General features: G+C 46.3%; 1 protein-coding gene across 1 annotated transcript in view; it reads right to left on the bottom strand.

Moving 5' to 3' along the window:
• Positions 1 to 26,597, bottom strand: part of St8sia1 (ST8 alpha-N-acetyl-neuraminide alpha-2,8-sialyltransferase 1) — a 42,002-nt gene extending 15,405 nt beyond the window's left edge. Inside the window, 4 exon segments of the mRNA XM_048335042.1 lie at positions 7,645 to 7,753; positions 7,755 to 7,771; positions 7,773 to 7,788; positions 26,407 to 26,597. Coding sequence (XP_048190999.1) covers positions 7,645 to 7,753; positions 7,755 to 7,771; positions 7,773 to 7,788; positions 26,407 to 26,597 — 333 coding nt within the window.
• Between the last annotated feature and the right edge of the window lie 449 nt (positions 26,598 to 27,046).

Below are 27,046 nucleotides of genomic sequence, written 5' to 3' on the forward strand. Positions count from 1 at the left end.
TAAGGACCTGAGTTCAAATCCCAGCACTGCCAAAAAAGAGAAAAAAAAAAAGAAACTTCTATAAGGGCTATAACCAGCTTATATCACTTTATGTGCTGTTTCTGTATATGTTGGGCATCCACTCAAATGGAAACATATTGAAAGTGTCATTAAAATAGGTCCCTTTTCTTATTTTATTGGGCTCTTTCTCTATCTCTCTTTTAGTCTCTCTCTCTCGGCCTCTTGTCTTTGCCTCTCTGTCTCTCTCTGTCTCTTTCTGTCTCTATCTCTGTGCCTCTCTCTTTCTCTGTCTCTGTCCATCTGACTCTCTGTCCCTGCCTCTCTCTGTCTCTGTTTCTCTATCTCTGTGTCTCTGTTTCTCTTTGTCTGTCTGCCTCTCTGTTTCTCTGTCTCTGTCTGTCTCTCTCTGTACCTCCCTGTCTGTGTCTCTCTATCCCTCTGTCTCTCTGTCTTTGTCTCTGCCTCTCTATCTCTCTCTGTCTCTGTCTCTCACTGTCTGTCTCTGTCTATCTCTCTGTCTCTGTCTGTCTCTATCTCTGATTGTCTCTCTTTCTCTGTCTCCTCAGGGAAGGCTGTTTTTGCATCTGCCTCTCCACAGATGCAGGAATTTCCTTTTTTTTTTTTTTTTAATTTCCAGTTGGAAGCTCAAGAAAAATCAAGCTTGCTCCTTCTTCCACTGAAGGCCAAGAAGCCTTGGGCTCCCACATCCACGGGCCACTCCAAGAGGAGAGGGAGAAAGGAACCTTGCAGGGCAGGGTGACTTGTTTGGTTTGAGGTCAAGTTGATTTTCTTCCAAACAGACTAAAGATGACGCCAGCCACAGAAGCGCTGGCCACAGCAAGCCTGGAGATGGGCCAACTTCTTCCTGAGCTTGTCAGATGGAAAAAAACCTCACAGACTGTAGACGAATAGACGAATAGACGAATGCAAGCGCACTGATACACACTGACACAACCCCTAGCTAGCTTGCTCCTCTGTCTTGTTCCGGGAGTCCCAGTCATGCAAACAAAGCTAGTGATTGTGAGTTGGGACCGGTGGCTCACGCCTGTAATCCCATCGACTCAGGAGGCTGAGATCTGAAGACCAAAGCTTGAAGACAGCCTAGGCAGGAAAGTCCTTGAGACTCCTTTTTTTTTCTCCTGGGCTTGAAGTCAGGGCTTGAGCACTGTCCCTGGTTTCTCTTTGCTCAAGGATAGCACTCTACCACTTAAGCCACAGCGCCATTTCCACCTTTTTTCTGTATATGTGGCGCTGAGGAATTGAACCCAGGGCTTCATGCATTCTAGGCAAACACTCTACCACTAGGCCACCTTCCCAGCCTCGATGAGACTCTTATCTCCAATGAACCACCAGAAAACCCTAAGTGGAGCTATGGCTCAAGTGGTAGAGCACCAGCCTTGAACAAAAGAGCACAGGGACAGAGCCTAGACTCCAAGTTCAAGCTCCACAACTAACAACAACAACAAATCAAGATAGAGAAACTCACTAGAAGGGGATAAATGAGGTTGCAGCAGCTTTTTCTGCAAGAAATCACACCAAAGCTGAGAAGGATATGATCTTAGAATTATAACATCTCAAAAAAACAAGTTCTTATTCCCTTCAGAGCTGCGGATGCGCTGTGACTCTGTGGTAATGGGTGTCAGGCATTCTTTTCCATTGTTTCCAGCAAGCCCAAAGCCCAGGCTATAACTCGTCTCTGAACACATTTTTACACACTTGTCAAGGACTGAGAAAGCTCTTCCAGACTGTTGGCTGGATAGAGCCCTCTTTGTTTTGATTTCTCATTATGTTCTCCACAGTAGCAAGCCTGGGCATTCTCAGGAAAGCACTTGTTTTGAATTCTGTCTCATTTTGAACACAAAGCATCTCTCAGTTGATTTTCAGTTACTGTCCTGGCACAATTCCACTTTATTTCCACAGTAGAATTATTTTGTTTGCTTTTCTCTGAAAACATAACTAATACTGCATCTTCTCAGTGATGCAACTTTTTTTTTTTGGTCGGTCATGGGGCTTGAACTCAGGGCCTAGGAACTGTCCCTGAGTTCTTTCACTCAAGGCCAGTGCTCTGTGACTTGAGCCACAGCTCCACTTCTGGTTTTCTGGTGGTTCATGGGAGTTAAGAGTCTCATGGACTTTCCTACCCAGACTGGCTTTGAACCCTGATCCTCAGATCTCAGCCTTCTGAGTAGCTGGGATGACAGGCGTGACCGCTAGAACCCAGCTCTGATGGAACATTTTGAAGAACCATAGACGTTAAATCCATAGATGATTAGATAGGCAAGCTTACTGTACTGGAAATTATTTATTTCACAGTGAATTTCCAGTTCTTATCATGGATCCTGGAGCTCAGATAAGGGCAAGGCCCAATTGGCAAGTCTAGATAGCATTTCTCAAAATCTCAGATTCCTCAAATTGATTTTCTTTCATTTATTTTTTTATTACCCTAGATAATTGGTTTTTGCCTTCCTGGGTTTGTGGTGTTTTTCCTTTCTCAAATCCATTCCTGGCATTGCCAAAATGCCAACCAGATGCCCCTGCCCATCACTGCTTAGGCAGATGATAAGAGTAATCAAATCCTGTTTCCATGTGCTTCCCAGGGCATTTGATTATGAGGCACTTTTATACTTGTAATCACATTCCAACTCTGTTTCTCAAAGCACCATGGAAATGTGAAAAGCGGTTATTATCCTAGTTTGCCAATCATAAATGCCAGGCTGGGCATGGTAGTGACTCATCTTTGACCACAAAGGTCACCAAACAAACGCCAAGGATGGGCGCCATTAGCCCGGCATCCTACAAGGGACAGAATTACTCCTGCAAGAATTCAGTATCAGGGCTGGGGATATGGCCAAGTGGCAAGAGTGCTCGCCTCACATACATGAAGCCCTGGGTTCAATTCCCCAGCACCACATATATAGAAAACGGCCAGAAGTGGCGCTGTGGCTCAAGTGGCAGAGTGCTAGCCTTGAGCAAAAAGAAGTCAGGGACAGTGCTCAGGCCCTGAGTCCAAGCCCTCGGATTGGCAATAAATAAATAAATAAATAAATAAATAAATAAATAAATAAATAAATAAATAAACAAACAAACCGGGCTGGGGATATGGCCTAGTGGCAAGAGTGCTTGCCTCACATACATGAAGCCCTGGGTTCGATTCCTCAGCACCACATATACAGAAAACGGCCAGAAGCAGCGCTGTGGCCCAAGTGGTAGAGTGCTAGCCTTGAGCAAAAAGAAGCCAGGGACAGTGCTCAGGCCCTGAGTCCAAGCCCCAGGACCGGCCAAAAAAAAAAAAAAGAAGAATTCAGAATCAGCCTGTGAAAGATAAGGTTGCTCCCCTCTGGGAGCCTGCATTTCTCTTTAGTAAAAAACAAATGAACAAACAATAATTATCCAGGCACTGGTGGCTCACACCTGTCATCCCAGCTTCAGGAGGCTGAGAGCTGAGGATCACAGTTCAAAGGCAGCCCGGGCAGGAAAGTCCATGAGACTATCTCCAATGAACCACCAAAAAAAAACCCAGAAGTGGAGCTATGGCTCAAGTAGCCAAAAAAAAAAAAAGGCTCAGAGACAGGGCCCAGGCCCTGAATTCAACTCCCTGGACTGATGTGTGTGTGTGCGCGTGTGTGCGTGCACACACACGCACACACACAATACACACACAATACACACACACACAGAGTTAGGGCATGTTGACTCAAGCCCCAAATCTTAACTGCTTGGAAGGTGGAGATAGGAAGACAGGACTATAGGTTGTGTCTTGCCCAGGCATAAAAGTTCAGGAGAACCCCATCTCAACCAAATAGCTGAGCATGGTGGGGCACATGCCACATCTCAAACAAGAGTGGAAACACAGTGACTGGGCACAGTGGCCTATACCCATCATCCTAGCAACCAGGAGAGGCACAGATGGAAGGATGGAAGTCCAGGCAGGCCTGGGCAGGAAGCAAGACTTGATCACACACACAAAAAAGAAACCAACACAATGATATGATATAGTGTACACACATATGTGTGTGGCCTTGATATTTGTGTGTATGTAATCTATGGTATAATATATATATATATATATATATATATTATATATGAGTCCTGGGGCTTGAACTCAGCGCCTGGGCGCTCTCCCTGTGCTCTTTTGCTCAAGGCTGGTGCTCTACCACATGAGCCACAGTACCACTTCCTGTTTCTGGTGATTCAATGGAGATCAGAGTCTCATGGACTTTCCTGTCCCAGCTGGCTTCAAACCTCAATCCTCAGATCTCAGCCTCCTGAGTGGCTTGGGTGACAGGTGTGAGCCACCAGCACTTGGCTTATAGTGTGATATATACGTGTATGTGTGCATGTAGTATATAGTGTGACATGTATGTTCATGCAGTATATAGTGTGATATGTGTATATATGCAGTGCAATATATGTATGCATGTAATATATCATGTCATATATTATACAGTGTGACATAAATGTACACATAGTATATAGTGTGATGTGTGTACATGTACTATACAATGATGTATGTATAGATGTAATATAGTGTTCTATATGTATACATGTAGTACAGTGTGACATGCATGTACTTGTAGTATATAGTGTGATATAGCAACACATGTATTACATAGTGTGACATAAATGTGCATGTAGTATATAGTGTGACGTGGGTATACATGTACTACATAGTGACTTATGAATACATATAGCATATAGTGATATATGTATACATGAAATATATAGTGTGCTATATGTATGCATGTAGTATATAGTGATTTATGAATATATAGTACATAGTGATATGTGTATACATATAGTATACAGTGATATGTGTATACATGTAGTACACAGTGTGATACATGTAGTATTTAGTGTAGTATATGTATACATGCACTAGAGAATGTGATAGATCTACACATATACTATACAATGTGATAGATATCTATGTAATACATAGTGTGGTATATGTACATATACACTATTCAGTGTGATAGATGTATACACGTAGCATACAGGGTGATATAGGTCTATGTAATACATAGCATGGTATATGTATATATGCACTATACAGTGTGATAGATGTATACATATACAGTGTGATAGATGTATACACAAAGTATACAGTGTGATCCACAATCATCAGGGAAAAAGAAAACTGCTGAGAGACCACTGACTATCCAGCAGCTCAGAAAATTCTAGTAATGCCCAGGGCTAGGCGGAGGGGGATCAAGGGGTTCTTGTTCTAGCGGGGCAACTTTGCTGAAGTATGTGGAAGGGCCTGGGACGACTGGGGCTGCGCCCATGGTGGCTATGTTGTGAAGACATCGTTAGCAAGTGTGCAAGCTCAAGTGCCGCTGTCTCAGCACAGACACACGATGGTGAGCCAAGTGTGCATTTATTCCACCCTGAAGAAGGGGGCTGGGGGTGTGGCTCAGTGGTAGAGTGCTTGTTTCACATACAGCAGGTCCAGCGTTCGATTCCCAGTATCAAAGGAAACATGGTGATGGTTCTTAGCGAAGCCAGAAAAAGTCACAACCCAGAGGGTTGTGATAGTCTCCAAGTGCAAGCACACTAACACACACTGCACAGTTTAAAAAATTCTACGTGAGCCTAGCACCAGTGTAGTTCATGCCTGTCATCCCAGCAACTCAGGGGCTGAAACCTAAGGATCACGGTTCAAAGGCAACCCTCGCAGGAAAGGCTGTGAGACCCTTATCTTCAATTAACTAGCAAAAAAAGCCAGAAGTCAGGCTGGGAATATGGCACTAGTGGCAAGAGTGCTTGCTTCGCATACCTGATGCCCTGGGTTCAATTCCCCAGCACCACATATACAGAAAATGGCCAGAAGTGGCGCTGTGGTTCAAGTGGCAGAGTGCTAGCCTTGAGCAAAAAGAAGCCAGGGACAGTGCTCAGGCCCTGAGTCCAGTCCCCAGAACTGGCAAAAAAAAAAAAAAAAAGCCAGAAGTGCAGCTGTGGCTCAAGCGGTAGAGCACTAGTCTTAGGCAAAAGAAAGCTCAGGGACCAAGAAGCTCAGCACCCAAGTTCAAGGCTGAGGACTAGCAAAGAGAGAAAAAGAAGAGACAGAGAGATAGAGGGAGAGAAAATAAATCAAACCTTCCATTTCCTGTTTAAAATTCTTGTAAACTTAATATTATCATCTACAACTATTCCATTAGACCCAAATATCTATGAATGGGCTAGCAAATTTGTACAGTTTCATAAAGCCAGGGACTTAAGATCTGGTAGAGCCTATGCTTTATATTTATAGGATTTCTCCTTTAAAGATTTTTCAGCTATTTATGTATTTATTTGTTTATTTTGGTTGTGGGGCTTGAACTCAGGGGCCTAGGCGCTGTCCCTGAGCTCTTTTGCTCAAGGCCCGTGCTTTAACACTTGAGCCACAGCTCCACTTCGGGTTTTCTGGTGGTTCATTGAGATAAGAGTCTCACACAGACTTTCCTGCCTGTCTTGTAGTGCGATCCTCAGATCTCAGCCCCTTGAGTAGCTGGGATGACAGGCCTGAGCTGCTAGTGCTGAGCTGTCAGCTATATAGTTATTCATAAGAGAGCCATGTATTAAAGCTCAGTACTACTTCCACTCCCCAAACATCTCCAGCCCTACAAATGCCTGCCAAGCCAAGAGGAACCAGAATTGGGAAGCCAATTCATTCCTCAATTCCCTCCTAGAGGCAATTTCACCTAAAAGCCTCCCTTCTCTCGACTTGGGTTCTCTAGAATAAAGATCGAGTGATTGATTTTGTGTGCGGTTCTAGGTTTGAACTCAAGATCTGCGTGCTGTCTCTGAGCTTTTGTTTGCTCAAGGATAGTGCTCTACAACTTGAGCCACAGCTCCACGTCCAGCTTTTTGGTGGTTCACAGTCTCATGGACTTTCCTAACCGGGCTGGCCTTCAACCACAGTCCTCAGACCTCGGCCTCCTGAGGAGCCACAGTATCTGGCTGAAGGCTAATTTTGACTCCTTCTTCCTTTCACTAATAGAGTCAAATAAAACACTGTATCTGAAAGGTCAGGAAACCAAGAGGAAGGAAATAGTGAGTAAAGCTTGCCCTCAACCTCTGCAAACATGGTTCAAACTGAAACGCTTTCTCTCCATACCCATCGCTCCTGCACTTCACAGCAACCATCTAACCACAAGGTAAGCTTCCAAGAGCTCCGGGGAAGCATAGATCACCATCCTACGAGAAACATTCCAGTACCCTCAGCCCCTCCTGAGCCACGTCAGCACCAACATCACAATACCACAAGCTACCATTCACTCAGGTCGCTTTGTTTTCCTTTCAAGCAACTCGAAGCGCCACAGAGAGGAGAACTCCCATGGCCTACTTCCTCTCCTTTCCAGATCTTCCTTCTTTCTTCCACCCAGAATGGTGGGAAATCTCCACAAGAAACAGTGACAAATCAAGGGCAAATAAATAAATAAAAATACATATTTATATATAGTTTATAATTATATATGTTTTATATATACTTATTGTTATATATTTGTATAGTTTATACATGTTTATGTAGATCTATATATATTTCAAATTCAGTTGGGAAAGCAAGATGCAAAGAAGGCGCACTGGGTTAAAGGTATTCGGTTCCTAGACTATCCAGAGAGATGACGAATTGGATCCTAAGGCAATAACTACGGCCCTACTCACCTGGGGGAAGAGGGAATAGGTGGAGTTGTCAATGGTGAAGGAATATAGAAATTCCCCGTCGTACCACATGCTTTTTCCCATGGGGGAATTCAGTTTGGTCATTGCAAAGATGGGCAGGGTCGCAGCAAATCTTCCATTTGTTTCCTAGGAGGGAGAACAAGAGCAGAGAGGAACAGGTGAATGGAGAAATGCTTCTGTCACTTCTCTTCCTGAAACAGAGAGAGCAGTGTAGCCTAGCACCAGGCCAACTCAAAACAGCATCCTTGTCTCCATGGTAATAAGATGATATTCATTCACCGCCAGTCATCCACAGAGCAAGACTGGAATATTCATAGTCAGAAAGTTTAACCACCATCCCAACCCAGCTAGGTGCTGGTGGCTCACATCTGTCATCCCAGCTACTCAGGAGGCTGAGATCAGAGGACCCTGGTTCAAAGCTAGCCTGGCAGGAAAGTCTGTGAGACTCTGATCTCCAGTGAACCATCAGAAGTGGCGGTGTGGCTCAAGTGGTAGAGCACTATCCTTGAGCAGAAAAGCTCAGGGACAGCATCCAGGTCCTGAGTTCAAGACCTACAACTGGCAAAAAAAAAAGGTGTGTGTGGGGAGTTTACCCCATCCTCTCCCCCAAAAAGGTATACCAGCCAGCTCCCAGCTGCAGCTGAAATGTCAAAAGGAAAATAAATAAATAAATATTATGATTATAGATTTATTTATTTAGAATTTTTGGACAGATTTGAACATCCAGACCCAGAAAGAGCCTGGGAGAGTGATTTCTTCCAGAACAGAGCCAGTTAGCCACCAGCTAAGCCTCACCTGTTTCCTGACTTACTCTAGGTTGGGTGAGATCAGAGATTTCCAAGAGTTCAGGGAGGGAGCAGAGTAGTCCCCAAAGAAGGGACAGTGGATGAGATTATAGCACAGCCCTTAAACACATAAACACAACATAAACACAACACTAGCTCTTGTGTTATTCTAGAGCATAATTAATCTTTCATGATCTCTCTCTCTCTCTCTCACACACACACACACACACACACACACACACACACACACACACACACACACACACCCCACTTCTGGCATTGCTATAAGACTCAAAATTAGGTTCTGAGAAAAAAATTCTGGCATACACAACACATTCTGGCCTATATCCAATTCCTTTCTCCCTGTTCATTCTCCTGGCTTCTCCTCTCGACCCATTTCCTAGTACTCTTTTTTTTTTTTTTTTTTTGGCCAGTCCTGGGCCTTGAACTCAGGGCCTGAGCACTGTCCCTGGCTTCTTTTTGCTCAAGGCTAGCACTCTGCCACTTGAGCCACAGCGCCACTTCTGGCCGTTTTCTATAATATGTGGTGCTAAGGAATCGAACCCAGGGCTTCATGTATACGAGGTAAGCGCTCTTGCCACTAGGCCACATTCCCAGCCCCCTAGTACTCATTTTATTGGACCTCGACGTAAGCCTTTTGAAAGAATTACTCTCTACATTCTCCCTAGAGTCTATTCTACTTCACTTAATTCGTTTCTAACTGCTTGGGTTGCCACCCAGTGTGCCTACTTTGAGGTTTACAGAATCTAGAAGATATTTATAGAATCTAGAATGGGTTGTTAGTTCCCTCTAATGAGGGAAACCCCTGGGGGGGGGGGGAGAAGGAGGGGTGAGGATGTTGAAGGGGTGACCCAGATCCAAATGCATTGTATACACCAACTGCTTTGTTAAATGGTTTAAAAACAATTCAATACATAACCTAAAAATGAAGGAAAGTGAGGGCAACAGTGAGTAGAGGAGGGCTGGGCAAATAGGTCGAAAGGGGCCATTGTACACTTCCTAATGGCAACTCCTAGAGAAAATACAACTTTCCCAGAGACAATAAAAATATATTTTCAAAAATAAACAACCAAAGAAAAATGGCGGCTTTGCTCCATGACCCATTCCCCACCTCCCCACCCCTGCCAAGAGGGAATTCCCTGTCAATTCCATGGCAGACGGCCACATTCTTCCACAGCCCGTCACTATGCGCCCTGCCCATCCCCGTACACCTGGGGTTCCCCTTTCTCTACACATGCTCAGTGATGTCTCATTGACTGGCATCCGGTTCCCATTCATCTGATACTTAAAACCACTAGCTGATTGCTTATTTCCCTTTTTATTCTTTGTTGTTGTGGTGGTGGTAATGGTGGAGAGACCAGGACTCAAACTGAGGCAACTGAGGTTTTTGTTCACTGGCTGGGTGCTCTACCAACAGAACCAGGCCTCCAATTCCAGGAACCAATATTTGGAAGAGGCAAAGGGATGTGTTCGCTGAATCTCCTCCTAAGGGGCTCATCTTCAGCATCTTCCTCCATATCCAGTGGAATCACATGTAAATTTAGCTACATGCATCATGGAAAAGTAATTGTTTTCAAATGCCAAGTGTACAGATTCACAGCAGTGAACACAGGTAGATGTGTTCATCTCGCTACACTTGTTCTCTTTCACCTTCATGTCTACTTAATGTTGGTTTTGTTCTGTGCCTGTAATGGGACTTGAACTCAGGACCTGAGAACTGTCCCTTAGCCTTTTCTGTTCAAGGCTGGTGCTCTATCGCTTTGAGCCACAGCTCCACTTCCGGTTTTCTGGTGGTTCACGGAAGCTAAGAGTCTCCCAGACTTTCTTGCCTAGGTTGGCTTTGAACTGTTTTCCTCTAGATCTCAGCCTCCTGAGTAGCTGGCCTCAGCCACCTGAGCCACGGGTTGCCTGGCTCTGTAGTTAATTCTTGAATGATTTTGTGATTATCACTGTCCGCCTCGTGGCAGAAAAATATACACTTTAAGAGTCAACAGTTAACAGTCAGGGGGAAGTGTAGACTCAGAAACACAAAACACACTGGGATGATTTAGATCTTATTTTTTTTCAGCCAAAAGCATTGAGAAAATAAAAGATATATTTGAGTACAGATGGAATGACTCATCTGACAATGAATGAAGGCAGAAAGGGACAAATTGGCAAAGTAAAGGGACAGCAGAGATAAAATAGAAATGGTTAGATTTCTCACTCTCTCTTTTTTTTTTTAAGTTTGTGAATGAGATAATCAGAGACTGAAAACCAGGCGTGAGATACATTTAGTACAAAACACTATGCTGACACATGGACAAGAACGTGGACACTGGAGAAATACAGGAATATTTGCCACCACAGCCTTTCAAAGACATCCATTGTTAACTCTCATCAGGCATACACAGACATTGCCACATGCTGGTGGCTCCCGCCTGTCATCCCAGCTACTCAGGAGGCTGAGATTTGAGGATCACAGTTCAAAACCAGTATGAGTAGGGAAGTCTGTGAACCACTAAAAAGCTGGAAGTGGAGCTGTGTCTCATTTGTGGAGCATAGGGACAGAGCCTAGACCCTGAGTTCAAATCCCACAACACACACACACACACACACACACACACACACACACACACTTCTTCTCTTTCCTTCATGTACCTTCTTTCCATTTTCTTCCTTTATTGCCAACTTTTCAATAACATCCTTCGGACTCTCCAAAGATTATAAAATTGTTTTCAGTATGGTGGAACCCATTGATGACATCGGAAACCAGCCAGGTCTAATTTTTCTCTATGCCAATCCCTTCTAGTTGATCTCATCCTGACACCTTGGTGATTGCTTTCCTCTATTTCCTGAATCCCATTGCTCAGCTGCCTGCCTTCCTTCCTTCCTTCCTTCCTTCCTTCCTTCCTTCCTTCCTTCCTTCCTTCCTTCCTTCCTTCCTTCCTTCCTTCCTTCCTTCCTTCCTTCCTTCCTTCCTTCCTTCCTTCCTTCCTTCCTTCCTTCCTTTGTCAGTCCTGAGGCTTGAACTCAGGGCCTGGGCTCTGAACCTGAGCTTTTCTGCTCAAAACTGGCACTCTACTACTTGAACCACAGCTCCACTTCCGGTTTTCTGGTGGTTCATTGGAGATAAGAATCTCACAGACTTTCCTGCCCAGGCTGGCTTTGAACCTCTGATCCTCATATCTCAGCCTTTTGAGTAGCTGGGATGACAGGCGTGGCCAATAAAACCTAATTACATTTTTTGATAAAAACGCTTTCTTGACATTGAGAAGCTGCATTTTCACAGCTTCCTGAACCTTGTGAGCACCATACACTTTCTTGGGGGGCAGGGGGAATCTTAACCATATCATCGCTCACTAACTCTCCTGCTTTGTGACTGGTTGATTTCCTGACGGTTTCTGTTTTGTTTGTGTTGGGGTTTTCCTTTTTTACTATTGGTTTATTTATTCTTAGTCTTTCCTGCTCTATGCTGAGTGGAAAGAGTTATTAATCCATAGCTGCCCCTTTTCCCATCACAATGAGACATAGGGTTTGGCTTGGAGCCTTTTATTTGGGGGAGAGGAGGAGGTGATTACTAAGTGCTGGATTTCATCAGAAATCAGGGAAATCCAGACATTTCCCCAGAACCCTCAAATTCCAGCCAAGTCCCATTGTCTTTGCTTTCTTGTCTTGGGAGTGGGTATCAGTGTTGGGGCTTGAACTCCCAGCTTCCTGCTCTCACTTGGTTGGTGTTTGGGTTTTGTTTTGTTTTTTTCACTCAAGGCAGGTCCTCTACCACTTGAACCACACCCCTACTTCCAGCTTTTTGCTGCTTCCTGGGAGATAATGTCACAGGGGCTGGGATGGGAATATGGCCTAGTAGTAGAATGTTTGCCTTGTATATGTGAAGCCCTGGGTTCGATTCCTCAGCACCACATATTTAGAAAAAGCCAAAAATGGCACTGTAGCTCAAGTGGTAGAGTGCTAGCTTTGAGCAGAAAGAAGCCAGGGACAGTGCTCAGGATCTGAGTTCAAGCCCCAGGACTGGCAAAAAAAAAAAAAAAAAAAAAACACCAGAATCTCACAGATTTGTCTTCCCAGGGTTTGGCTTCTATCTATCTTGAGTAGCTAGGATGACAGGCATGAGCCCTTAGCATCCAGCAAACATGTGTTCTGGAAAGATACACTCACACTCAGAGATATTGATAGCATTGGATTTAGAATAGCAGCTCCTACATACAACGGCTTAAAGATACTTTAAACATTAAAAAAAAAAAAAAAAAAAAAAGACGGCTGGGGATATGGCCTAGTGGCAAGAGTGCTTGCCTCTTATACATGAGGCCGTGGGTTCAATTCCCCAGCACCACATATACAGAAAATGGCCAGAAGGGGCGCTGTGGCTCAAGTGGCAGAGTGCTAGCCTTGAGCAAAAAGAAGCCAGGGACAGTGCTCAGGCCCTGAGTCCAAGGCCCAGGACTGGCCAAAAAAAAAAAAAAGACAAGGCAAAGCCTGTTTATCCTTTGTGCGCTGAGAAAGGTCAGATTCAGAATTGTTGACTGTCTCACACATTCACTATGCAGTATGTCTACTTTCGTCTCCCACAAATAAAATACAACAACTAGTCCAGGTTCACCCCCACCCCTCACCCCAAATACAAGCACTGAAGAACACAATCTGATCTGGGAAGCTGACGGCAGTGCTATCACCAGGCAAATTCTCGAAGTAGGAAGTCACTGACTGCCCCCGATCACTCTAAGAATGGACAACATATTTTCCTGTGCACAGAAAAACAGAAATGCTGATCAGAATCACCAAGTCCTTCCATTCAAAGAGATTTATGCACTCAGTGTGCTGAGCGCAAATAGAAATCGTTCATAAATGTGCTGCTATTATCATCGCGTTTAGTCAGAACATTCAGGTAACAAGTTACTCAGAATTGGAGTTCTTGCTATAATCCATCTATGCCATGATTTTGTCCACTGGAAACTAGAACTAATCTAATGTCTACTTTATCTAGGATGAAGATCATACAGGTAAAAGCTTTTGCAGAGAACTGGTCACATTTTATTTCTCCCCAGCATTTACTATTCCTGTTCGTTTTCTTTGTATCATCTCATGAAGTTCAGTGAGATGATAAAGGGACAAGAACTCTGGGGTACTGAACCATGAAAGAAGTCGAGTTTGAGTTTTGCCAATAAAGAGAACCGGAAAATCACAGAACATATGTGAGAGGAGTGATTTCTACCCCCTGTGAGATTGTAGCCAAGGAAGCTAAAAATGAGAATTCCAGCCTGTGCCAAAAGCACACTGTGTGGATAGACTCAATGTTTTTGAACCTAAATGATGAAGGTAGGGATTTCCAATAGTCAACAACTAATAAGAAAGAAAGAAATCATTGCAGAGAGATGCTAGTGGCTCACAACTCTCATGATTAATGCTACTCAGGAGGCTGAGAGCTGAGGATCATGGGTTTGAAGCCAACTTAGACAAGGAAAGTCTGTGAGACTCTCATTTCCAATGAACCACCAGAAAACCAGAAGTGCAGCTGTGGCTCAAAGTGGTAAAGTGCCAGCCTTGAGCAAAAGAGCTCAGGGACAGCACCCAGGCCCTGAGTTCAAGTCCTACAGTGAATGAATGGGTGGATGAATAAATGAATGAATGGACAATCTGTTCACCTGACAGCAGAGAATTCAGTTCTAGTCCAGCTACCACAGCACAGGGCATGGAGATCTAGAATGCCAAATTTGTCTATCCCCCAGATTTGGTTTGCTTTTTGCTTTTTTTTCAGTCCTGGGGCTTGAACTCAGGGCTTGGGCAATGAGGAATCGAACCTAGGGCTTCATGCATACAAGGCAAGCACTCTACTGCTAAGCCACAGGCTCAGTCCTGTCCCCCAGTTTCAAACAGCAACACATGAGACTCCAATCTCATCATGGTCATTTTCCTGTCAAGCTTATCATGAAGGAAATAGGAAGTTCTTTCCCTTACACCAACATTACAAAGTAATTTCCTTATTGCCACAGTTTATGGCTAAGTCCTTTAGATCATTCATTATTGCTTCGATTGTACATATAGTGTGATCATTTGATATATATATGTGTGTGTGTATGTATGTATGTGTAAATGCGTGTGTGTGTTGGTACTGGTCCTGGGGCTTGAACTCATGGCTTAGGCACTATTCCTGAGCTTTTTCACTCAAGGCTAGCACTCGACCCCTTGAGCTACAATTCCCTTCCAGCTTTTTGGTGGTTCCTTGGAAATATGACTCTCACACTTTCCTGTCTGGATTGGCTTTAAACCACAATCCTCACATCTCAGCCTCCTGAGTAGCTGGGATTACAGGCATGAGCTACCGGCTCCCAGCTGAACATACTATTTTTTTTTTTTTTTTAGTCTACAGACGTTTCTTCCATGTTGTCTCTTGCTTTCCATTCCCCCACAAAAATCTAAACTGTGATCTTTCTCTCCCTTCTGTGCTGCCCGCTTGCTCCTAAAATAATGACATTTCCGGACACAAGATTCATTTGCTGTGGGCATTTCACAGCAAGCTGTTTCCCATCAAATTCAGGGCCTCAGGGTCACAAGAAGAGAATAAGTGGCCTCAGTCCCATGAAAGACAGGGGGAAATAAGGGCTCCGAACCATCCAGGAAAGACAAGAATCGTTGTGGCAAAGGAGCAAAGAAATTCCTGTCCTCCCTCCTCCACCACTCATCAGAGGGAGGCCAAGGCGCGTGCACAAGCACACACACACACACACGCACACACACGCACGCACACACACACAAGGATGTAAGCAGTTTCATAAAGTGCTGCTTTGAAAAGATGGATGGCATACAGGAACGGCCAGGAAAAGTCCCCATATACAATGGTTCCAAGTCAGATGCCTCCTAGCTGAGTTGTCATAATGCCCAGGGAGGGAAACTGAGGCACGGCCCAGCTTCAGTGGCATCAGAACGTTTCTTTCTTTTTTTTTTTTTTTTGGCCAGTCCTGGGCCTTGGACTCAGGGCCTGAGCACTGTCCCTGGCTTCCTTTTGTTCAAGGCTAGCACTCTGCCACTTGAGCCACAGCGCCCCTTCTGGCCGTTTTCTGTATATGTGGTGCTGGGGAATTGAACCCAGGGCCTCATGTATACGAGGCAAGCTCTCTCGCCACTAGGCCATATCCCCAGCCCCAGAACGTTTCTTAGTTTCCTTGACCTCATGGAAATTCCCCTAAGGGGAATCAGCAATCATTGTACACCTGCTACTTACACAAGCACTGCCATTCTTTTAACTGTTTTAAAGGGAGAACCTAAAAGTTAAAAAAAAAAAAAAGGAAGTCCTTTTGTCAAAGTTAATAAATAGCAAAAAAGACGGTTTTTTGTTTTGTTTTGTTTTTTGGCCAGTCCTGGGCCTTGGACTCAGGGCCTGAGCACTGTCCCTGGCTTCTTCCCGCTCAAGGCTAGCACTCTGCCACCTGAGCCACAGCGCCCCTTCTGGCCGTTTTCCATATATGTGGTGCTGGGGAATCAAACCGAGAGTTTCATGTGTTGGAGGCAAGCACTCTTGCCACTAGGCCATATTCCCAACCCCTTTTGTTGTTGTTGTTGTTGTTTTTTTACAAGAGGTGGTGTTGGTAAAACAAACCAGAGCCGCCCTTCCCACTCACATCCCACAATCTGAATCACCCCACCCACTGAATTTGTCAAGAGCCACCCTCAGAAGGAAAAGGTTTAGCCAGGTGCAGTGCCTCATCCCTGTAATCTAGGCTGCTCAGGAGGCTGAGATCTGAGAATCAAAGTTCAAAGCCAGCCCAAGCAGGAAAATCCATGTGACTCTTAACTCCTATTTAGTATCAGAAAGTCAGAAATGGACTGTAGCTCAAAGGGGTAGCGTGCCAGCCTCAAATGAAAAAGTTCAAAAAGAGTGCCCAGGTCCCGAGTTCAAGCCCCCAGGGTAGGCACAAAACAAGATAGTAATAATAATAATAATATCGAATGCAAAAAGGGCTAAAGGAGCTGGGCACTGGTGTGTCACGCCTGTAATCCCAGCTACTCAGGAAGCTGAGGATCCTGGTTCAAAGCCAGCCTAGGCAGGAAAGTCCATGAGATTTTTATCTCCAATGAACCACCAGAAAACCGGAAGTGGAGCTGTGGATCTAAGTGGTAGAGCGCCAGCCTTGAGCAAAAGAAGTCAGGGACAGCGCCTAGGCCCTGAGTTCAAGCCCCATGACTACCAAAAACGGGGGGGGGGCAAGAAGCATGACTCAGTGGTAGAGCACCTGCCTAGCAAGCAAAAACTCCTGTACCACCACAAAGAAAAAGAAAAGAGCATGACACAGATGTAGTTTGCTCTGGGGGAGTGGGAGGGGGATACTTGTATCATACTGCCAGATTTGTGATGGTTTTTCTTTTTGCCAGTCCTGGGCCTTGGACTCAGGGCCTGAGCACTGTCCCCTGGCTTCTTTTTGCTCAAGGCTAGCACTCTGCCACTTGAGCCACAGCGCCACCTCTGGCTGTTTTCTGTATATGCGGTGCTGGGGAATCGAACCCAGGGGCTTCGTGTATACAAGGCAAACACTCTTGCCACTAGGCCATATTCCCAGTCCTGTGATGGTTTTTCTTTATTCAGGCTCACAGAGGCACTGAATGGCTAGAAGAATCTATATATGAGCAATGTTAAAGGTCAATTACTTCTACAAGTAACAATGGTGTTGCTTTTATTAGTAGACCAGAAAGCAGAACTTATTTATGTGAAACCAGAATTCTTTTTCTTTCTTCTTCTTTTTATTTGTGGTTCTGGGGGAATTAGAACCCAGGGGCTCCAGAATGCTAGGGCAACATTTTACTTCTTGAGCCCTAGCTAGGAAACGGTTTAAAGGAATATTTCACTATTTTTTTTCTTGGTAGATTGTAAGTGGTGAACTCCGGGCCTGGGTGCTGTCCCTGAGCTCTTTCCCTCAAGGCTGGTGCTCTACCACTTGAGCCACAGCTCCATGTCCAGTTTTCTGGTGGTTCATTGCAGGTAAGAGTCTCACAGACTTTCCTTCCTGGGCTAGGTTCGAACCATGATCATCATCTCAGCCTCCTGAGCAGATGACAGGTGTGAGCCACCAGTGCCCAACTATAACACTACAAATGTTTAATAAATATGAGCATAATATCTTGCATGTCATTATTGAGCATATATTTACTGGATCAAAAATAAGCTCTCCAGAGTTCAAGCCCCACAACCAACAAAAACGAAAATAAGCTCCAGGCTAGGCATGTGGCTTAGTGGTAGAGTGCATGCCTAGCATGCATGAAGCCCTGGGTTCGATTCCTCAGTACTATACAAACAAAAAAGGCCAGAAGTGGTGCTGGGGCTCAAGTGGTAGAGTGCTAGCCTTGAGCAAAAAGAAGCTCAGGGACAGTGCTTAGGCCCTGAGTTCAAGCCCCAGGACCGGTAAAATAAAAAATAAAAATAAAAAGCTCTTTTCAAAAGACCCTATTCCCAGTACGATTGCCTGGACGTCTCCTATAGCACACTTAGTGCAAAACCTAGGACTGCATTCCCACTCCCCTCCTGGCACCTCATAAAGGGGTGACAAAGCCCCCAGGGCCTTGGTGACAGAGCTGGGTGACAGGTTATCAGGCAAGGAGCCAGGTGGATTGATTCAAAACTCTCGGGATTATTCCCATCTGAAAGTGTGCAATCTGTGGGAACACACATTGTCTCCTGACTGCTCACAGTGGGTCTCTGTCTTGGATTCTGGGAGTACCCAGGAATACTGAGTGAATGAATGACTTCTCACTGATACTATTTCCCCCCTCACACACCATCATCAGTGCTAAGCTTTAGTGAGTCCTTAGCATGCATTCCTTTACTGAAGGTACCATTTATAGGAACCAAGTGTGTCCCAAGGCACCGCCTCTCTGTTCATTATAGATGAAGAATTTTACAGAAACAGCCCAGAGGCCCCCACTATAGAAAAATAGATCCAAAAAAAATGTGCTACACAGAATGGAATTTTACATGGCCAGTACAGAGTAAGATTAGATCATTTGCTGGGAAATGGAGGGACCTAAAACAAGCTGTGTTAAGTGAGGTCAGCCAAGCTCAGAGAGCTAAATGGCGCTTGTTTTCCCTCCTAGGCAGAAGCTAGATCTGATGATGAATAATCAGGACTCCGCATCCACACACAGGGAGACGCAAGGAGGATGCTCTCAGGGGAGAGACACAAGGGCGCAAGGCCGCTGGGCCTCTCATCAGGTAAAATCATATTTATCCAAATGAACTCCAGGAAATGGAAACAGAAGAATTTTTTCTTTGTTGTTGTTGTTGTTTCTTTTTGTCTTGTGTGTTGGTTTCTCTGTCTTTGGGAGGGTGATGGGGACACAGAAATGGAGGGACAGAGGGGGAACAAAGGCAGCCGTGGTCCTCACTGGACGCGATGTGGAAAATGACCTCGACAACTCGTGCGTGGGGACGGAAGGGGAAAACTGGGAGAGAGCGAGGGAAGGGGGGACACGGTCCAAAAAGAAATGCACTCATGACCTGACTTATAGAACTGTCGCCCCTCTGCACATCACCTTTGTCATAATATATTTTTTAAAATAGAAATGACTCAACATCTACTCTTCTCAGGGCTTCCAGCAATGACTAAGGCTCAGCAAACCCAAATAAATCATTTCAGGTCACAAAGTCAATCAATGACAAATTTAGGATCAGAACTTGATTTTTGGGGTCCCCCGCATAACCCTTCCTTCTGAGGGAGAAATAAACTTCTGATCATGTGCCCAGGTGGGGAAAGATAGCTGTGGATTGAAATTATCTGACTTCATGATCAACTCATATTCAAGATGTCATTTAACATACTATAACTCATGTTTCCAGATGATTAAACAAAGGCACAGAGAGGCTAAGTATTTGTCCCAAGATCACGCAGTTCCCAATGGCACCAAATTAGCATGGAAAGCTAAAAAGTATTGTACTAGAAACTGATCAACTCCCAGTATGAGTGATTTTAATAAATGAACTACAGTCAGCCTTATCAAATCCACAACCTTATCAATGATAAATATATATGATTTCATAGATCCAACTAGTGTCCTAGACTCCTTCCTCATGAAGACCAAAAGAAACAAGACAAAGATAACACCCACAAAAGCACGAAAACAAGATGGGCACTGGTGGCTCACACCTGGCAGGAAAGTCCATGGGACCCTTATCTCCAGTAAACCACCAGAAAACGGGAAGTGCAGCTGTGGCTCAAAGTGGTAGAGGGCTAGCCTTGAGTGAAAGAGCTCAGAGACAGCTCCTAGGCCCTGAGTTCAAGCCCCATGGCAGGAAGAAACTAAAACAACAAAAACAAAAATGAAAGCATCTCACTTCAGCACTGATTGCTCAGAAATAAAGCAAAAGCTACATTCTAACCACCTCCATTTCCCAGTCAAAAGCCAATAGGAGCAAAAAGGTGTCAAATTGTTTGAGAGCTTAGATCAAACCAGCCAACAGATAAAATATGTCCCATCCTTCTTTGGACAAGTAGACACGTATAATCACCTGGAACCCCAGATTCAAACGCAGACGTCCCACATTGATCAAGAGTCACTGTGTCCATAAACTACTTTGTTGCATGATAACTGATCTGTAAAAGTACTTAAAGAAAATAAAACGTTAAAAATCCAACGCAGGCATCCCAAACCCCAGTATGTTTAGTGCTGGAATTGGGGGCGGGGGGGGTCACCCCACTTGCACACAAGTCTGCATCCTATTGTCTCTCTCTCCATCTTTGGGAGGAGGACGTGACTACCCCCGAGGGACGGGAAGAAGCACAGGAAATGCCCCCACATGGACAGGCAGGCTGTGAAACTGGGTAGGTCACCTGGATCCGTACTCCATGGGTGGGGGACCCCCTACACAACGCAAAGGAGCCGCCCCCACCCCCCCCCCAAGCTTAGGACGGTTGGGACCAGACGGTGTTACAAGACAGGAAATCCAGGTTTCCTCCTAACCCAGGTTTCATTCCAAAATGGAATGTCCACATGCTCCCGACTGTTCTAGAAACAGCAAGGGGGCGCGGGTGTATTCTGAGATGACTTGTGACCTGTTCATCTTACCTCAAAATCACCTTGTGTAACTACATCTTACCCTAGTCACACGAGCCAATCACGAGCAGATCGTGAGCCTGAGCTCAGCCAATCGGAGCAATCGGGGTCGGGGTCTGCCGCGTGAGGGGTAACTCTATGTAAATACATCCTGCTGAGCTCAGCCAATCGGAGCAGAGGGGCGGGGCCTGCCGCGTTGGGTGTAAATACAGGAGCAGCCTGCTTGCTGGCCAGGTTTCTGGCTGATGGTGCATCTTTCTACACAGAAGTAAATTTTGCCTTGTCTGAGACAAAAGCAAACAGACAAGAATTTTTGAAGAAAACATGCTGCTTCCTTCTCTGATGCAGAGTGCTGGCCACCCAGTAGATCCCTGCTAAATATTAACTGATCTGTGGCCATAACTAAGATTCACATTATCAAACTCTTTTATAATCCACCTTAATGAATGTGCTTCCCATTTGCTATGTGTGTGTTTATTTGTTGTCTCTTCTGATGTCCCTAAGAAAGTCCAGGACAGTCAGGTTCTGATGGCTCACGGCTGTAATCCTAACTACTCAGAAGACTGAGATCTGAGGATCAAGGTTCAAAGCCAGCTGGGACGGGGAAAGTCTGTGAGACTCTTATCGCCAATAAACTACAAAAAGAACTAAAAGTAGAGCTGTGGCTTAAGTTGTAGAGCGCACAAAAGTTCAGAGACGGTGCCCAGGAACCTGAGTTCAAACCCCAGGACCAGCACACACACACACACACACACACACACACACACACACACACGGGGGGGGGGGAGAGAAAGAGAGAGAGAGTAAGAATTGATCAGGTAAGCACAGAAAGTGGTGGCTTAGCCATAAGGCTGTGCCAGGCAGAGGAAGTTAGGCAAAACCAGCACAACTGGTGCCTTTCAAGAACGATAATCCAGTCTTACTAAAGCACAAAATGGAAAATTGATGAAAGATGGAGAAAAGACATCAGGGCTAGATCATGCTATAATAATGCTTTGATTACCCAAGCACATCAGAAAACAAGCATGAAGAGTAAATCAAATAAGTGGATGGAGTTTAAATTAAATAATGGTGCTAGAAAACCAACTCCCTCCTTTTTCTCATAGATTCTCATCTGCAAACCAAGGGACAGGCAAAAATCTATTTTATAGAACTACTTTGCGGGACAAAACATAATACACATTGGGTCCAGTATATTTGTGTCCAATAAATGCCCATAAAGGATTATTTTGTTTGCTTTGATGATTACTGCTGAGCTGTTTTTTTCTCTCACATTTCTAAAGTGGCTAACACAATTGTGCTTTCCTTTCTTGGTAATTTTAGTCTTGGTTTTTGTTTGCTTGGTTGTTTCTTTTTTTATTTTGTTATTGCTTTGTGTTATTGTTTGAATGGGGGTATTTTTTAGTTTGGGTTTTGGTTCTGAGAAGTGTCTCATTTTGTGGCTTGGGCTAGCTTGAAACATACAGTATAGCTCTGCTGGCATACAACTTTTTATTCTCTAGCTTCCACCAACCAAGTGCAGCAATTACAGGTATAAGCCACGGCACCCAGCTTGTATCTTATTTTCTCAAGTATCAACATTTATTTAACTTGCCATGCATGCCCTCAGCTCATGCCTGTCATCCTAGCTACTCAGGAGGCTGAGATATGAGGATCCCAGTTCAAAGCCAGCCCAGGCAGGAAAGTCCATGGGACACTTATCTCCAACGAATGGGGGGGGGCGGAGCCAGGATAAAGGTGTGACTTAAGTGGTAGAGCACCAGCCCAGGTCCTGAGTTCAAGCCATCTTATTAAACAATCTTTTCCCCATATCACTTTTTTTTTCTGTTTTAGCCTCTGCACCCAGGAACTCAAAGTGGGAAAGAAAAAAGCCACATCAAGGCAGACATTTTCCAGTTAGTGGTTTGTTCAGGAATTTTTTAAAAAATTAGAAAATCAAAACACATGGAAACAAGAGTGTGGCTGAGTCATAGTCACACTCAGTGAGTCAGTAACATTTTCAAAACTGCTTTGCTGTTTCTTATCCTATTTTCTCCCTCCACGTCCCCTGAGTGCCGTCATGTGCCACCGTTCTGATAGGGGACACACTGCGCATGCCCAGCCATAGTTCCTGCCACCCCGCTTCTCTCGAGCCAGGCTGCAGCTACAGTCAGAGACCGGGACCTGACTGCCCTCTATCCGACTCCCAGCCTTGCTACCGAGGCTTCCTCGGGATTCAGCAACAATGCTAAGAACTTTCATATGCTACAGCCCTTTCTTTTCTCCCTGCTATGAAAATCAGCCTTTACCGCTTCTGTACATACACACACATAGAAATATACAGACTTTTATAGAGAGGAACAGGGTTCTAGCTCCATACATAATATCTAGATAGCTATAGAGGTCTTAATATATACAAATATATAAAGGGACATATTTCTGTATCTCTATAATATACAGATGTCTACCTATAATATACAAATATCTTATATAGATCTATATATAGGTAGATGATAGAGATATATCTATATACATATATAGACATCTAGATACCTATATATCTATATCTTTATATACCTAGATTCCTGTATATCTATGTATGGCTGTATAGCTGTATATATCTATAATATCTATATACACACCTACCTATCTATATATACCTATATAGATGCTTGTATATATACATATTTCTATTGATCTATATATGTATATAGATATACCTTTATTCTATCTATAAATATCTAACACTTATTTATATCTATGTCTAACCGATATTTATCTGATCTAGATATCTAGGTAGATATATAATCCATAGAGCTAGCCTTATAGCTATATGCGATCTCTATCTCTAGCTACCCTAGAAATATGTTTTTAACTCAGGACATGTTTTTAACTCTATAGATATGTACAGATATGGGGAGAGACAGAGTCAGAGAGACAGAGAGATCTGTGATCTGAGATCTGAGACAGTGATCTGTGGCTTTTGTGCCATTCTGGGAGGTGCTCTGAACACAGGCTGGCTGGCGAGCCTTGGTGTGATGTGCATGCAGAATAGCTACCTCTACACGGTTTCTGTGAGGACTGTGTTTGGTAACACAGCCTCCGAAGACAGGTAGGTAATAAGCACTTACATTGTGTTTTTTTCACAGCTCTTGCTTTGTGGTTTCCCTGTCCCTGTACCAAGAATAAAGGCTTGCACAGACACTCCGAGCTGAACTTCATCTCTGAGGAGGGAATGGTGCTGTGGGAAGGAGCTGGTGAGAGAGACAAGCCCTACTTTGCTTTCTAATCTCCCAACGACTTGACTACTCCATCCAATGCTCCAAGACTAGAAGAAAAGTCTGTGCCATCTGCTCCATTTCTGTTTTGTTTTCTTGTGCTGGTCCTGGGCTTGAACTCAGGGCCTGGGTGCTGTCCTAGAACTCTTTGTGCTCAAAGCTGGTGCTCTACCACTTGACCCACAGCTCCACTCCCAGTTTTCTGGTGGCTCATGGGAGATAAGAGTCTCACAGACTTGCCTGCCTAGGCTGGCTTTGAATCAAGATCCTCAGATCTCAGCCTCCTGAGTAGCTGGGATGACAGGCGTGAGCCACCAGAGCTCAACCTCTGTAATCTTTCTATAGGGAAAAACTTCCTGGCTGGCTGGTATTTCTCACTCAGTGTGCCCAGGCTCCTGGAGGAGGCTCAGAGTTAGAGAAGGAAAGTCACCAAGATAAAAGTCAGCATGAGGGCTGGGAATGTGGCTTAGTGGTAGAGTGCTTGCCTAGCACGCATGAAGCCCTGGGTTTGATTCCTCAGAAATGCATACACAGAAAACGCCCAAGTGGTAGAGTGCTAGCCTTGAGCAAAAGAAGCTCAGGGACAATGCCCAAGCCCTGAGTTCAAGTCCCAGGACTGGCAAAAAAAAAGGCAGCATAAAAGTCAAATCAAACAGGAGAATCAGAGGCTTGAAAGAAAATGGGAACCACTTCTCCACTGTCTTCATGATATTAAATGGTATCCCCTGCCCCCCTCAGGACCTAGGCTTTCATCAGTGAACTACTTTCAGCTCTAGCTCTTTAATAAAGCCCTTTTAAACTAGTATGTAGATTTTTTGAATGATATTCCTGTTAATTTTCTGAAATATAATTCTGGTCATAAAAAAGATCATTTTAAAATAATCTTCACAGATGAGACTAGCAATTTCAAACTGAAAGGATACAAAGCCATGGATGATCAAATACAGTCTACAGTAGCAAGTTTATATTGTGACAGTAAAGGAATCTGATCGCAAACCTAAGAACAGTATTTCCTACCAGTACATTTCTGTTTGTTTTGCCAATCACCCTCTAGTTAGCAATCAGCTACTGCCAAGTACTGGTGGCTCACGCCTATAATTCTGGCTACTCAGAAGGCTGAGATAGATCTAAGGACCAAGGTTGGAAGCCAGCCCGGGCAGGAAAGTACTTGAGATGTTTATCTCCAATGAGCTAGGAAAAAGCCAGAAGTGGAGCTGTGGCTCTTAGTGGTAGAGCCTTGAGCACAAAAGCTAAGGGACAGCTTCCAGGCCCTGAGTTCAAGCCCCAGGAGGGCACCCAAAAAACAAACAAACAACAACAACAAAAAACACCCAGAAATAATTTTCTCCCAAAAGTTGAGAGACATAGCTGGAGATCCAGCTCCCACCCTGGCTTTGTTCTTCTTGCTCCTTTGCTTTGCTTTGTGCTCTTGATTTCAAGTCCTGTCCCTGAAGGGCATTTCTGTCTTCCAGAAGCGTCTACGCAGCCCAGCCCAAGCTCAGGAGCCTGGGAGCGCTCACACCACGCACCCATCACTGGGGGGAAAGTGACCTTGGAGAAGTGTCTGCCCTTCCAGACAAATCCACCAAAACATCAAACGCCCAATCCCCGTGCAGTGGGGCAGCGCAGCTGGCACGTCAGTACAAAGTTGTGATTGCCGCACACTCGTGCACGCGCGGGCACACTCACGCGCTACATGCGCACAGCCCCGGGGCTCCGGAGTCCGCTGCGGGACCGCGGGGACTCGAGCGTCAGCCCAAGGTCCGCACCCGAATCGCCCCCCTCCGTCCCCACGAGGGCCTGGCTCAGAGCGCTCGGGGACCAGGGGACCCCGCGTCCTCCCGGGGAGGCGGAGGCGGCCACGGTCTCAGCACAAAGCCGGGGTCGCCCGCCCCCTCCCCGCCACCGACAACAAAGGGGACAGGAAAGCTGACGGGGGGGGGGGGGGGAGGGGAGGAGCGGCGCCTGAAAGGGTGCTGCAAAGTTGGGGCGTGCAAGGACAGACGGTCAGGCAGGTACACAGACAGACAGACGGCCAGGCAGGTACACAGACAGACGGCCAGGCAGGTACACAGACAGACGGCCAGGCAGGTACACAGACAGACGGCCAGGCGGGTACACAGACAGACTGTCAGGCGGGTACACAGACAGACAGACGGTCAGGCAGGTACACAGACAGACAGACAGACAGACAGACACAGACGGCCAGGCAGGTAGACAAGACAGACGGCCAGGCAAGTACACAGACAGACGGTCAGGCGGGTACACAGACAGACAGACGGTCAGGTAGATACGTAGACGGGCAGACAGGCAGACAGAAAGGAGGGCAGACAGACAAACAAGCAGACAGGAGGGCAGACAGACAGATGGATGGACAAACAGGCGGGCAGGTGGGTGGGGGGGAGGGTAGATGGACCGACCGGCGGGCAAAAGGTTGGACAGACAGGCGGGTAGACGGGAGGGCAGAAGACAAGCAGACAGACAGACAGGTGGGCAGGCAGACGGATAGATGGATGGTCAGGCGGGCAGACAGACAGACAGGGGAGCAGACAGACGGGGGGGGGGTACAGACAGGCGGGCAGACAGGAAGGCGGGCGGGCGGGCAGACGGATGGACGGACGGTGAGGCGGGCAGACAGGCGGCGGTACCTGAAGAGGCGCGCGGCGGTGCGGTTGCGGGCCCAGGCGGCGCCCCTGCGCAGCACGGCGCGGATGATGTCCTGGTCGCGCGGCGGGCGGCCGGCGGGCAGCACGTAGAGGCCGCACAGCAGCAGCGCGCACAGCGCGCTCGCGCCCACGGGCAGCCGCGTCCGCGCCAGCCGCCAGCCCCGCGCGGCCATGGCGCCGGCCCCCCCGGGGCTCACGGCCGCCCCGGCGTCCCGGGGCCGCAGCCGGGACGCGCGGGGCCTGCGGCGACGCCCGGCGCGGGGGGCGCCCGGGGGCGCTGCACCATGCGCGCGCGTGCGCCCGGACACGCGTGCAGCCCCGTGTGCGCACACACACGCGCCCTCGCGCACCCGCGCGCGCCTTCCGTCTCCTCGGCTCCCCGCGGCTCACCGCCCGCAGGCGGCCGGCGTCCCGGGCGCCGCCGCTTCTCCGCGGCGTCCGTTCTCCTCCGCGTCCCGGGGCGCGGCGCGGGCGCCCGGGCGTGGGTCACGCGCGGGGCCGAGATCGCCGCGGGCGCCCGGGGGCTGCGGGGGCTGCGGGGGCTGCGGGTGGCGGCGATCGGCGCGGCTCGCGAGCATCCCCGGCGGCTTCGGGGAGGATCCCGACACTCGCTGTCCCCGCC

Source organism: Perognathus longimembris, chromosome 27 (genome assembly GCF_023159225.1).
Source record: "Perognathus longimembris pacificus isolate PPM17 chromosome 27, ASM2315922v1, whole genome shotgun sequence".
NCBI classification, from domain to species: domain Eukaryota; kingdom Metazoa; phylum Chordata; class Mammalia; order Rodentia; family Heteromyidae; genus Perognathus; species Perognathus longimembris.